The sequence below is a fragment of the Nannospalax galili genome, unplaced genomic scaffold (assembly GCF_000622305.1).
Source record: "Nannospalax galili isolate Female #2095 unplaced genomic scaffold, S.galili_v1.0 scaffold4172, whole genome shotgun sequence".
NCBI lineage: Eukaryota > Metazoa > Chordata > Mammalia > Rodentia > Spalacidae > Nannospalax > Nannospalax galili.
In genome coordinates, this window is record NW_008331835.1 from 151,497 (window position 1) to 164,793 (window position 13,297).

At 41.4% G+C, this 13,297-nt stretch overlaps 2 protein-coding genes across 4 annotated transcripts; one reads left to right on the forward strand and one right to left on the reverse strand.

The window, feature by feature from the left end:
* Nucleotides 1-1,240: 1,240 nt before the first annotated feature.
* CUNH11orf71 (chromosome unknown C11orf71 homolog) lies at nt 1,241-1,651 on the reverse strand. The gene has a single exon (XM_008826992.3). It carries the CDS (start codon nt 1,622-1,624, stop codon nt 1,292-1,294), a length of 333 nt encoding a protein of 110 aa, XP_008825214.1. The 5' UTR covers nt 1,625-1,651; the 3' UTR covers nt 1,241-1,291.
* Nucleotides 1,652-1,895: 244 nt separating this feature from the next.
* Rbm7 (RNA binding motif protein 7) lies at nt 1,896-8,555 on the forward strand. Of its 3 annotated transcripts, XM_029560573.1 has the most exons (6): nt 1,896-2,033; nt 2,818-2,877; nt 2,976-3,138; nt 3,904-3,991; nt 6,254-6,347; nt 7,550-8,555. In XM_029560573.1, the coding sequence occupies exons 3-6, from the start codon at nt 3,078-3,080 to the stop codon at nt 7,910-7,912; spliced, it is 606 nt and encodes a 201-aa protein (XP_029416433.1). In that variant the 5' UTR covers nt 1,896-2,033; nt 2,818-2,877; nt 2,976-3,077; the 3' UTR covers nt 7,913-8,555. The 3 variants fall into 3 exon arrangements, with proteins under 3 accessions (XP_029416433.1, XP_008825215.1, XP_008825216.1); XM_008826993.3 differs by lacking the exon at nt 2,818-2,877 and having other exon boundaries at nt 1,902-2,033; XM_008826994.3 differs by lacking the exon at nt 2,818-2,877 and having other exon boundaries at nt 1,902-2,033; nt 6,257-6,347.
* The last annotated feature ends 4,742 nt before the right edge of the window (nt 8,556-13,297 follow it).

The window sequence follows — 13,297 nt, forward strand, 5'->3', positions numbered from 1 at the left end:
CCAGGTGGCACAGGGCATGATTCTATCACTGGGTAGCCTGAGGCAAGATTTCCAGTTCTAGGCCAACCTGCAACAGTCAGGCCATCTCAGTTTTATTAAAAAGATTCAAAGGTTGAAGGAGTAAAGACAAGAAATTTCAAAAGGCTACAGTGAGTAGTAACAAATGAGAAGTGACTATGTACAACTACTGTTCTACCAGTGCATTTTTCAACAGCAGATTTACATTAAGATTGGATTTGAAGCCTGGCCTCAGAGATGGAAGCCAGCCTGGTATACATGATGAGATCCAGGCCTACTGGGGCTACAGAGACCCTGTTTTAAAATGACCGGAAGGAGAAAAATTGGACTGAGTGCATTAAATGACAAATATAAAAATACATACGCCTTTGGAATAGTATGTAAAATGGCTTAATAACTTGGAAGAGTAAGAAGGGCATAGTGGCACAGCCTTTAATCTCACAACTCAAGAGGCTAAGGTAGGCAGATCTGAGTTTTGACACCCGCTTGGTCTACGTAAGTTCCAGTCTAGCCAGGGCTATGTAGTATGACCCTGTCTAAAAACAAACACAAAGCTGGAGTAAGAGCATTTTTTAAGTATAGATGAGATTGGACTCTAGACACTACTTAAAAAGTGTTAGGTGGTGGGGATAGATGGAAGGGTAAGTCAGTGTGATAAAAAGGAGTAGCATCTGTTTCCACCAACAAAATTCAAGAACCTGAGGTAGAGGAAGCTTGAATTACAAGCCTCAACATACTCAACCAGGGAGGACTGCAGAAATTAAGAGAAATTCGGATCCCTTATTGAAAAAGTGTCACCATCCAGGGAGTAAATAATTACGAGCTGGAAAGATGGCTCAGTGGTTGAAGACGACCTGGGTTTGAATCCCTGCACCCACATGGCAGCTAACAACTGCCTATAACTCCAGATCTAGGGGATCCAACCCTTTCTTTTGACAAACTGGTATGGTGGCTCATGCCTGTGAATCCCAGCACTCAGAAGGTACAGGCAGAAGGATCAGGAGTTTAATCAACCCCACCTGGGCTTGCCTGAACACAGGAGTCCCTACATCCACAGGCACTCGGCTTTGTGAATACCTAAGAAAATCCCTTTCTTCTTCCTTCCTGGCTACATCTGGACTAATATTAAATTTTCTTTGATAGGCTCTATTAACACTCCCCCTACTTATTTGTATCAAGATGAAAATATGTCACTAGAAATAAAACTGCAGTTACACCAAGAGAGCTTTTAGGGAGGTCTTGTTTCCAAGTTAACTGAGGGGAGGCATTCGGTCTACGCTGAAATTCGGGCTGCGAGAGCAACCAGACGCTGCTGCAACACGCTTCTTAAGAGATCGAGCTTGACCTCAGGGATCGGGTAGGGCGAGTATCTGCCTTGGCGGCTCCGGCTTCGGCCACCACCCAGCACTCGACGTCGGTCGGTCGGAACAGTGGGTCGCACCGGAGGCCAAAGTCCTGGCTGATTCGGCTCAGGCCTCGTAAGCAGGAAGCTGTCTCTGGACAAAATCGCCCACGCCAAAGCCGACCGGCTGAGGTCCCCGTAGGTGGAGCGGAATGCCACCATGTTGGCTTGATCGCCGGCTGACGACATCGAGTTCGGGGCCATAGCCAAACACCGCCCGTAGTGCCCGCGTGATGTACGTCGGTCAAACTGGGCCTTCGGCAGCTCCACAGATCAGTCCGACCTGCGACCGTTGCCGAACCCGGCCATTTCTAACGCTGCAGTGGAAGCAGCAAACACCGCCGCAACCGGAACCAAGCGCTTCTCCCTGCGCGCACGCGCAGCCCGCCCGCGTTGGACGACGGGAGTTCACGTCGTGACGTCTGAACGAGATGACGTAAGGGCTTCCGCGCGTGCGCAGTAGGCTCAGTCCGCCGCGAGCGTTAGGCCTAGGCCCGGGATCCCCGGTAGCGCTGAGATGGGAGCTGCGGCCGCGGAGGCCGACCGCACTCTGTTTGTGGGCAACCTGGAGACGAAGGTGACAGAGGAGCTCCTCTTCGAGCTGTTCCACCAGGTGAGCGGCGACCTCAGGGCCCAGGGCGGGCCGGGCGCCCACCGAGGCCGCTCCGGAGCGCAGGGCGCTCGGCGGCGACGCGGTAGCTGGCACCTCGCGGCGTTCGGTCCTAAAGTGACTACAGAGGATGGAGCCATCAACATCCTCTTCCTCATCCCCATTCCCGTTAAGGTCTATGGACCCAAGGCGGGGGCTCTGAGCACTGCTGTCTTTCCCGGTCCTCCTCTCCCCGCCTTCCCTTGCATCTGATTTGCCTTTGCTTCCTCTCAATTCCTGTCATGTTTCCGGCTCTCTGTCAGTCTGTATTTCCTCAGCAAACTTACCAGACTTAAAAAAAAAAAAAAAAAAAAAGTCCGTCAATACAACGTAGGAAAGCAACTTTGCGGTGTTAAATGTATTGAAACTATTAAAAAACTTGGACCTATTCTGTCTCTTGGCACTATAACTCCAGTAACTGGTTCCATCTGGTTGATCGAAGGAAAGTTAAGTTTTCAGTCAAAATCACTTTTCCTTTGGTAAACGTTCATTACCATGCGGTGGGAAAATAATGGCTTTTGGTTGCTTTGTGAAAACGTCAGAAGTGAGATGTAAATTCAGTATTGTGTTCTCAGTTCATTAAGGGACTCCTTCCTCAAATGAAATATCGATTTCAATCGTGTAACTGATCTTTTTACTCTGTCAGGACTTTTTTTTTTAGGGTCTGGATGCCATTTCTGTTTTAAAGTTTGTGTTCTGTTCTTTTTGGTTTTCTGAGACAGTCTCATAGCCTTGACTGTTTTTCCAGAACTGCAAGGTTGGCCTTGAATGATCTCCTGCCTACACCTCTTGACTGCAGGGATTACAGGCATGTACAGTCATGCTAGGCTGACATTCTCTTATTTCTGAAATTTGAATGTTTTCCTGAAATTGCCTTATTTAAATTATAAACACTTTTCTTTGTAGGCTGGACCAGTAATAAGTGTGAAAATTCCAAAAGACAAAGAAGGCAAACCAAAGCAGTTTGCGTTTGTGAATTTCAAGCACGAAGTATCTGTTCCTTATGCAATGAATCTGCTCAATGGAATCAAACTTTTTGGGAGGCCCATCAAAATTCAGTTTAGATCAGGTAATGGTTCCAAGATGGTGGTAAGAAGGAGAAGGTTGTTTGTAGCTTTGTTTTTTGCTTTTAATGTTTTATTATTCAATTTTGTATTTTTTTGTTTTAGTTTTTTTTGAGACCGGGCTTCAGGTATACAGGGCTACCATTCAACTCAATATATAAGCCAAGTCGGGCCTTAAACTCCTGATCCTCCCGGTTCTACCTCACAATTGCTGGGACTATAGGCTTGAGCCACCATGCCCAGCTGTTTTAAAAATGTGGTGGGAAGTGATGAAAATTCTTTAAATTTGGCTTTTTTTCCAGGCAACTTTGTTGATATACAGATTGTGGTTTTATTTATTTTTTTCTAGCAGTATGTGAGGACAATACTTTCCACTCAGCCTATAGTGTGGGGATCAGAATACCATGGCCAGATTGGATGTTAATACACTAAGTAGTACCTTTTTTGAGATAGGTTCTTCCTGTAGCCCTAACAGGCCTAGAATGTAAACAATTTGACCAGGCTGGCCTAGAACGTAAACCATTTGACCAGGCTGACCTCGAACTGACAGTGATCTGCTTGCCTCTGCCTCCCGAGTGCTGGGATTAAAGGCATGTGCCACCGTGCCCAGCCTGGAATATTTGGTATTAACATACTTAGGAAACATTCTTATGAAACAGGTAGTCTATACCAATTTAGTATCTTTGCTTTTTTAAAGACTCTTGTTGGGGAGTACATTGGACTGGAGGAGACACTTTGAATTGTTACTGGTTTTTTTTATCCCATTTTAGGAAGTAGTCATGCCTCTCAGGATGCCAGTGTATCACACCCCCAGCATCATGTTGGAAACTCAAGTCCTTCCTCCACGTCTCCTAGCAGGTACTGTCTCTCATTATTAAAGTCATCAGAGAATTTCTGAGGTAATGACCTCAGAATTCCTGAGTGACTAGCTTTCTTCATTGTCTACCACTGTCTGTATCTCTAAGGGTATCTAGGCACGTAGACTGTGTGTAGGTTTTCTTGCAATAAATAATGTATAACTATATTCGTGCATTTGTAAAGACATTCACACTTACATATACATGTATAGAATTGAACCCCCCCAAAATCTCAATTATTTGTCTAACAGTACTTTTTTTTCACATTTCAAATTAATTTTATAACCGTTAATCGGTTGTTTTCTTGCAGTTTAGAAGCACTGATTAGTGAAGTGGCTACTGAACTGAAGCGTAGACCTGCTTCCACCTGCTGTGTGGCCTTCAGCCTCATTGCTCTGGTCCTGTCCTTTATAAGGAAACAAAGTGGAATTAAAGTCCTCATAGCTACTTAAGGCTAGAAATGGGACCTTATTTGTCTAAATAAATGTTTGCTTTCAGTGTCGGTATTTTACCAGGGGCACTTTTTATTGTTGTTTATTCTGTAGAGCAGTATGTTCAATCATAACATACTGTGTCAAGTTCCTCACCAAGCCTTTTGTGTGTAAGATCTCATTTATTCCGATCTCATTTATTCCTCAGCAATCCTACAAAGTAGGGATTATTTATCCCTTTTAGGTGTAGAAAGTGTGGACTGGAGGTGAACTTTTGTAAGCAGTGTGTGTGGTTCAGACTTCAGCAGCTGGTTGAGCCCCACAGTTAGGATACACTGCCAAGTGGAACTTCAAGTCTATGTGAAGACAAGTTACATTTTGTGACTACTTGTTTAATCACTGTAATTAGTTTTCTAGATGAGTAGAAAGTGCTTTGAGAGACTCTTCACAGCAGATGATGTAGATGAAAGAGGAACTGAAAGAAGTTGGTACATAGAGAACATTGGTGTTTGGTGAAATAGATAAGGGCTGAGTGAGGTTGTATAGGCTTCTAATCAAGGTTTGGGGGATATTATCCTAAAGGATATGAAAGCACTGAAATGTTACAAGTAGGAAACAGTAAGACTTCTCAGTCTGAACAATTACATTACGCTTAGATGGATCAGATGGGAAAGGGGGAAAAGAGGAGAAGGCTGGTTTGGAAGCTATTGGTAGCGACCTGCAGGGCTGTTGGAGTGAGGTTGGTGGTTGGATTAAGGCAGTACCAAAGCTGGAGAATTGGTTGGCTTTGAAGAGATACTGGAAGGTGAGATTTTTTAAGAAGCAATAATAAAAAAAGCGTGTCTCTCCTTTTGTCTGTTTTTACCAACTGAAATTAATTAGCATTGTTTAAACACATCTGAGTTGGAACTCAGCATCTTCAGCCATTTTCATGTAACATTCAAAGGTATCCTAGGTGGAACAGAAAGTTTTCTCCTTAGAATTTCTTGGGGGTGGGTGTTGGGGGGAGCATACTAGTGAGTAGTTTTAATCAAAGGCTAGGGGGTATCATTTTTATATTCTTCATAGCATAAGAGAAACTACTTTTCACCCCTCCTAGCATTTAGGCATGTACTCCAGTCTAAGACCTCCTCCCCCCTAAAAAGTAAAATAGAACCCTCCATCTTTCTTACCTCCATTGGAACTTTAATTGCATGCTAAGATGACAAATGAGTTGGTTATTTGTCCTCCAAGCCTCTGCTCTTTCAGATCTCAGTAATAGCTGCCTAACTGCACAAGTCAAAAAAATGCAAAATTTACAGTGTCTTGCTTCTCATTCCCTGATTTATATCCAGGTTATAAAATCCTTTCTATTTTACTTCTCAGTCTGAATAATGACATTATGCTTAGAGACTGACATTTTTTTTTCTATGAAAGTTCAAATAGTTAATATTGCAGTATTTGCTGTTCATGTTGTCTTTGTCTCTGTCATAGCAGTAAGGTAGGCATACGTAATACAAACGTGAAAAAAACATTGCTATGTTCTGATAAAACTTCACGTTACAAAACTAAATTTGGCCCATAGACTACATAGTCTGTTCACCCTGCACCAGTCTGGGTTACTTGTCCAGGTAGCCTATTGCTCACCTTTCATTTTAAATGTCTTTTTCAGAAAGTCTATTCCTGATTAGCTGACCTAAGATAGAACACCTTACTGTTCCTCTGGATCTGTCAGCCATACATCACATGTGAACTTATCTTAATCATTTTCATCACTGAGAACTGTGTCCTGCTTCTAATTGGCATTTAGTATTCGTTGAATGAGTGGTTTTTACTGGATTCTTTATTTCTAGCAGATACGAAAGGACTGTGGACAACATGACTCCATCATCACAGACGGTTCAGAGATCATTTTCCACTCCAGAAAATTACCAGAGACAAGCAATGGTAGGCTGTGGTGTTTTTGTTGTGGGGTTTCGGGTTCTTGTTTTTCCAATTTTAGTTGCTTTTGGTTAAAATATTCATATTATATCAGATAACTTTTTATTAATTAATTTTTCTTAGTTTTATTTCTTATGTTCTTAAGCACAAATTTATAACTTTTTTGTTTCTTTATCTTGAGACAGGGTCTCACTGATTGTAGCTCAATCTAGCCTTAAACTAAGATCCTCCTGCCTCTGCCTCCTGAGTGCTATGAATACAGGTGTGTACCACCACAAGTGGCCTTCTGTCTCATAATTGCATTAGACTAGCATGATCTTTATGGAGTTACACTCGTGTCTTCTAGACCAGCTCTCTTAGACTTGGCCAAAAATCAGATTGGCTGTTGTTCCATTTTTGTCTCCACTCGTTTTCCAGGCCCTTTCATTTTCTTCTTGCCCAAATCAGTTTTGGTGTGGTATCCTTGGGCTCCTGTGTTTTGTAGATCTGCAAAATATTCTGTCTGGAAGCAGACTGTGTCCAGGGCCAAGTTGGTTGTCATAGCTTTGTTTTCCCTTCACTGCTCATCTTGTGCACCATTTCCAAACTAATTTTATGACTCTTGTTTTGCTTATCTTTCCTATACACTTGACTTTTTTTTAAAAAAATAAGGTAAAACTTCTGTATTTATTTGGCATCCCCATCTTCTGATTCTAGTGAACCCTACTGGCTTATCTTCAACTAACAGCTTCTAAGATACATAGCCCATTTCAGCTAGTATAACTTTTTTCCTTGAACCCAGTCCATGTTTTTGTTTATGCAGTTTCCTTTCTTCGACATATTTCTCCCTTCAAATAGTTTCCTTAAAAGACCCCATTCATTCTTTTAACCCTTAGATCACATACCACCTTTATGAAGTCTTTCCTCATGATACTGAGTGCCTAGTTCTTTGTATGTTTGTTATAGTGATTCATATTCTAGCCATTGTAAGTGATCTCTTCTAGTGGACTCTTGAAGATAAGCGGTGTTTATGTGTAAGAATATGTAGGTTTACATTCAAGGTAAAGAACTGTATGTGACTATTCAGTTATGTTTAACTTAGGATGTATCTAGGCAAGGATGCATTTGATTTTCCTTTAGTATCTGTGGTTAACTGTGATTAAATACATACTGACTTTGAGATCTCAAAGTCCTTACAGCTAACATTTCTCTCTTTTGTCTTTCTTCAGATGAACAGTGTTTTGAGACAGATGTCATATGGTGGGAAATTTGGTTCTCTACATGTGGATCAGTTGGGATTTTCACCATCAGTTCAAACACACAATCAAAATTATAACCAGTCTTCCAGCTCTCAGTGGCGCCAAGATACACCAGCCTCACAGCGTAAAGTCAGACAGAATTCTCATCCCTACCTTGCGGACAGACACTATAGCTGGGAGCAGCGTTACTCTGATCATGGGTCTGACTACCATTACAGAGGAGGCAGAGATGATTTCTTCTATGAAGACAGGAATCATGATGGCTGGAACCATGACTATGATAACAGAAGAGACAGCAGTAGAGATGGAAAGTGGCATCCATCTCGACACTAACCCCCATTTCAAGGACATTGTCTCCCAGGCCCATTTTAGGCCTTTTGACTAAGTTGGCTGGAAATATTTTTTAAAACTATACAGAGTAGCTTCACAATTTTCTACCTTTCTTTGAAAAAAATTTATAAGACCTATAGCAGCTGTTTCATACAGAAATGAAAAGAATTGTGGTTCCGGATATATTACATTAATGGCCTTTTACCTAAGGGTTTATGAAGAGGAAAGGGTTTTATGCAAAAGAAAGTGCCACAATTCTGAATCATTTCAGACTGTTTAGGAAAGATGAATTGTATAGATTGTATTATAAAGCAAGTATTTTAATTATCTCCGATCCTTTTGTATTGCAAGGAATTTCTCATTAATGAATCATTTTGGTGTGTATAGTAGAAAACATGCAAGTAGTCCGAAATGGCTGTCTGCATTTTGTTAATAAATGAGAAAATATAACTTCTCAGTGATCCAGGTTCACATTTTATTTGAGAAAGCTTATGGGTTATATTTGGGGATAAATCATATTGCCTGACTCAAGAGAATTGAATTAGAATTCCATGATACGCTCTTTTGAATTTTACCACAATTGAACACAGTTCTATACTATTTGATTCTAAACACTAGAATTCTTTCACTAAATCACATTCGATGTGTGGTGGCTGGTCACTCAGGAAGTTAAATATCTCTACATGTATATTTTTACATTCAAATGACAGTATTACTGAAAACTCTTTTTAGAGGAACGATGATGTCAGACAAAATGTTAGAATGTTTTACTACAAATACTCTTAAAAGATTCATGAGCCTTCATGTGCTGCCTCTGTCACTCAAATTCTAGAAATGTAGCATTTTCAGTGCCAGGACATGTGCACAAGAACACATTTTATAATGGATATTGTGCTTTTTTGTGTATGAACATTGGGAAGAATTTAATGTTAACATTTTATAATTTTAAAATCTTGTTTAACAGGACTTTAATGTATTACCAAGATACTGTTTTTCATTGCAAAATTGTTTATAAACATTCTTGAAAACTTTGGATCTTTTTTTAGTACCACAGCATTTAAACTGTGTTCCTTTTTAATATATTAAATATATAAAAAAGGAGAATGTGTCTTTTTTGGGCATCACTAACCTCAGAGGTAATTATATTCACTAATTCAGCAACATGCTCATGTTGATTCGTACTTTTACTGGTGGTAAGATTGTCCACCTGATATCTTTTGTAGATTTGCAGCTTGATGTGGAGATAGTCATTGACCTGTGGCTTCGTTTGGAGCACTGTGCCTGGTCTCTAGTTCACACTCATATTTTGTTTCTAAATGACCAGTTCTGTGTCTTAATAAAGCTGTGCACCCACTTGGCATAGAGATAAGATTTTTAAAAAGACTTTGTTTCCTTTAAGCAGTTTCATAGTGTTTATTTCCAATAAGCCTGTTATTTCTTGGTGTCCATATGGAAACTAGGTAGATCTGTAGAGACAAAGATAAATACTATTTTATTGCAGTTTATCTACTTTGGACCAGCTCAACGTTGGTTCATGGGTGATCAGAATAGTCTTAATGTTTTTTTTTTTTTGGGGGGGGGGTCAACCTTTAGTGAAGTTCTAGTGACATTCTTCTTTTTTGCCCAGGTAAACCAATGAAACTAAGTATCTGTACTTTGTAAACAGAAAGGTAGCCTCTGAAAATTCAATATAGATCAACAGGAGTAGAAAGTTTCTCCAGGAATACTCCATGAGATTATAGTTTTTTTTTATAAAAAAAAAAATCAGGGGCTGGAGAGATGGCTCAGTGGTTAAGAACACTGGTCTTGCAGAAGACCCGGGTTCAAATCCCAGCACCCACATGGCAGCTAACAACTGTCCTTAACTCTAGTCCCAGGGGACCCGACAGCCTCTTCAGACCTCTGCTGGCACTGCATGACATGGGTGTACTTACCGACATGCAGGCAATACACGAATACACATAAAAGTAACAATTAAAATATTTTAAAAAAATTCAATTTTATTGTGTCATAGGTGGGTACATGTATGCTGTGGCACATGTAGAGGTCAGAGGACAACTTTGAGGAGCTGGTTCTCTCCACTGTAGGTTCCAAGCTAGAATTCCAGTTGTCAGGCTTGCATGGCAAGGGCCTTTATCTGCTGAGCTGAATTGCTGGCCAATAGTGGTCAGATGTTTTGTAGAGTTAAGGGTTGTATAGCCAGGGGCTGGAGAGGGCTTGGGTTAAGAGCAATGGCTGCTCTTGCAGAGGACCCAGGTTTGGTTCCAAGCACCTACATGGCACCTAACAGCTGTCCATAACTCCAGTTCTATGGGGTCTGGTGCTGTCTCGTGGCCTCCATGGTGTTGCAAGACAGGATGCACTTACATACCTATAGACAAAACCCTCAAACTAAGTATTTTTAAAAGAATTAGTAAAAGATTGTTTGCTGTTCTTTCAGACAGCTGGAGTTACCTCAATGAATGGGGCCCACAATTGCCTGTGACTCCAGCTCCAGAGGATCCAATGCCCTCTTGGCTTCCATCGGTACCTGTACTTGTGGCATACATTCCCCCCCACACATATATAAGGTAAAAACATCTTTTTAAAGAAGACCCCTCGAGAATCCTTGCCCCCTCCTCTCTGCATTCTCTGCAATGTCATACCACATTCCACTCAATGTTCTTTGCTTATTTTCTGGTTTTCCCCATACTAATAAGCAACCATCCACAGGGTTACTCAAACAGTGCCCTGTGTTTTGAGCCTCTGGTCTTTAAATTTATTTCACACACTGAGTTGAGAATGTAAATCATGTTACTTGTAAATAACTTCAGTAGCCTCAGGCTTAGACTATTTTTTTTTTTTTTTTTTTTGGTCTTTTTGAAACAGGGTCTCCTTGTAGCCCCAGCTGTCCTGGAATTCACTATGTAGACCAGGCTGGGCTCAAACTCAACTCACAAAGATCCACCTGCCTCTGCCTCCCAAGTGCTGGGATTAAAGGCATACGCCACCACGCCCGGCACTCTTATTTTAAAGATAAAGTTCTTAATTAAAAAAAAAATTGTTTTAAGACCTGTCAAGTCTATTTTGTGTCTGTAAATGCCCTTTGGTGTGGGCCAGCCACTGGAGCCTGGTTAACCTATCCAGCATCACACCCTTAAAATCAACTCTCCCTCTGCCAACAGCTATCAGTTGCCAATAGTTCTTCAGCTATGGTTAGGGCTTCTTACGTACTTCCCTACGTCTGTGCTGGGATTTTGTTTGACTTGAGGTTACATAGGTCTTGTGCATGCTCTCACAGTTGCCGTGAGTTCATATGAAGAGCTCCCTTGCTGTCTGGAAAAACACTGTCTTCTGGTCATCTACCATCTCTGACTCTTAGGATCTTTCTGCCCCATTTTTCACAATGATCCCTGAGCCTTGGGAGGCAGAAGTTTGATGTAAATGTCCTATGCAGGGATAAGCATTCTTATTCTCTGCACATTGACCAGTTGTGGGTCTCTGTTTAATGACTATCTGCTGCATGAAGAAAATTGTCTGGTGAGAGTTGAGAGATGCATTAATCTATAGGTATAGAAATAAGCCATTCAGAGTTGGTTTAATACTATGTCCATTTAGCAGAATAATAATAGATTCTCTCCTATGGCCTGTGACCTGTCTAACCACAGGTTTGTAGACCTGGTATTAGTGTCAAGTATGGGCTCCATCTTGTGAAGTGAACCTTGAATCTAATCAGAAAGTAATTGGTTACTCATATAACATTTGTGCCACTATTGCACCATTGGGCAAATCTTGCCAGGCCCTTCCTAATTTTTTTTAAATATTTTATTAATTATTATTATTTTTTATGTGTATGTGTGTATTGCCTGCATGTAGGTAAGTGCACCCATGTCATGCAATGCCCACGGAGGACAAAAGAGGCTGTCGGATCCCCTGGAACTGGAGTTACAGATAGTTGTTAGCTGCCATGTGGGTGCTGGGATTCGAACCCAGGTCTTCTGCAAGAACAGTGAGTGTACTTAACTGCTGAGCCATCTCTCCAGCCCCTAGCCCATTCTAATTCTTGGGAAACTTCTCTCCTCAGCCTTGGACTGTGTCCTCAAATCAGCACTTTCATGAACAGTGGAGGAAGCTGTTTGTTTCTAGGAGTGCCCTTTCTATGCAGCTTGTATCTCCTCAGTTTCGAGTCTAGGGCATTCTGTTTGGTTTTCCTGGATTCTAGCTGTGTCTCCTTAACACAGGAAACTTCCAGACTCTGCCTGATCTATCCCCAATCCTTCTATATTGTAACATAAAAATCCCTTCATGGAGGCAAGCTAAGACACTTGTAGGGCTCACCCCATTTATTTCCTGTTTCCCAGGAATCACCCCTTTGTTTTGGCACGTTCTAGAACCTCAGAACTCCTTTTTAAAAAGAATTTTAAAACTTGAGAATTTATCCTAAAATCTCAGGGATGGGGGAGAGGTATTAGTGCCAGTACTTTTAAAAATAATCTAACATGCAGCCAGGGATGAGAGCGCTAATACTCTTTTAATTCCTGTAATATTCCTCTTTTAATTCCCAATGTGTATTTTTAAATTGATGAACTGTATCTGTTAAGATAAAAACAGGATAGCAAAACTGAGAGTGATGTAGAAGAAGAGGTTTATTACAGGGATACAGCCTTAGGTGATTCTGATTGCTGGTGGAGTCATCTGCTGGCCTGCATCTGGTGTTAAGTCAGCCAGACCATCCATTTAGAAACAAAGTCAAAGAACAGCAGAACTGAGCAGAAACTAGAAAAGTCTAAAAAATAAGGAGCTTATATCTATCTCTCATTATTCTTAGCTACAGAACTGCACAGCTCTTTGCCCCAGGACTCAGGAAAGGCAGAGATGGGACCAATGCTAGACAATCTAAGGACAGAGTGCCCATACCAATCAGCAAGCAATGAGCATGAGGTGCCACGATTCCTAATGTTCTTCTCGCTCCCAGAGTCTAAAAGGTATGACTGCTACTTCCCCTGAATTTTAGTTCCCTTTCTTGTAGCTGTAACAAAATAACCTGACAGAAACAACTTACCAGAGGAGGGCTTATTCTGGCTTAGATTCCAGGGAATTTTTAGTCAATGTGGAGAGGCATGGCAGAATGGCTCCACAGTGGCAGGAGCATATGGCAGCTGCTTGTTCATATCATGACTATGGACCAAGAAGTAGAGAATGCATCAGGAAGGAGCCCTGGATAATATACTCCCAAGGACATGCCTCCTTCCCAGTGGCCTACTGCCCCCAACTAGTCCCTATCTTCTGAAGGTTGATAGTTTCTCAAAACAGTGACAGTGGCTGGGGACCAAGTGTCCAAATACATGAGTCGGGGGGGGGGGGATTTTATATTCAAACTATAACATTTTGTTGTTACAGGAATATTGG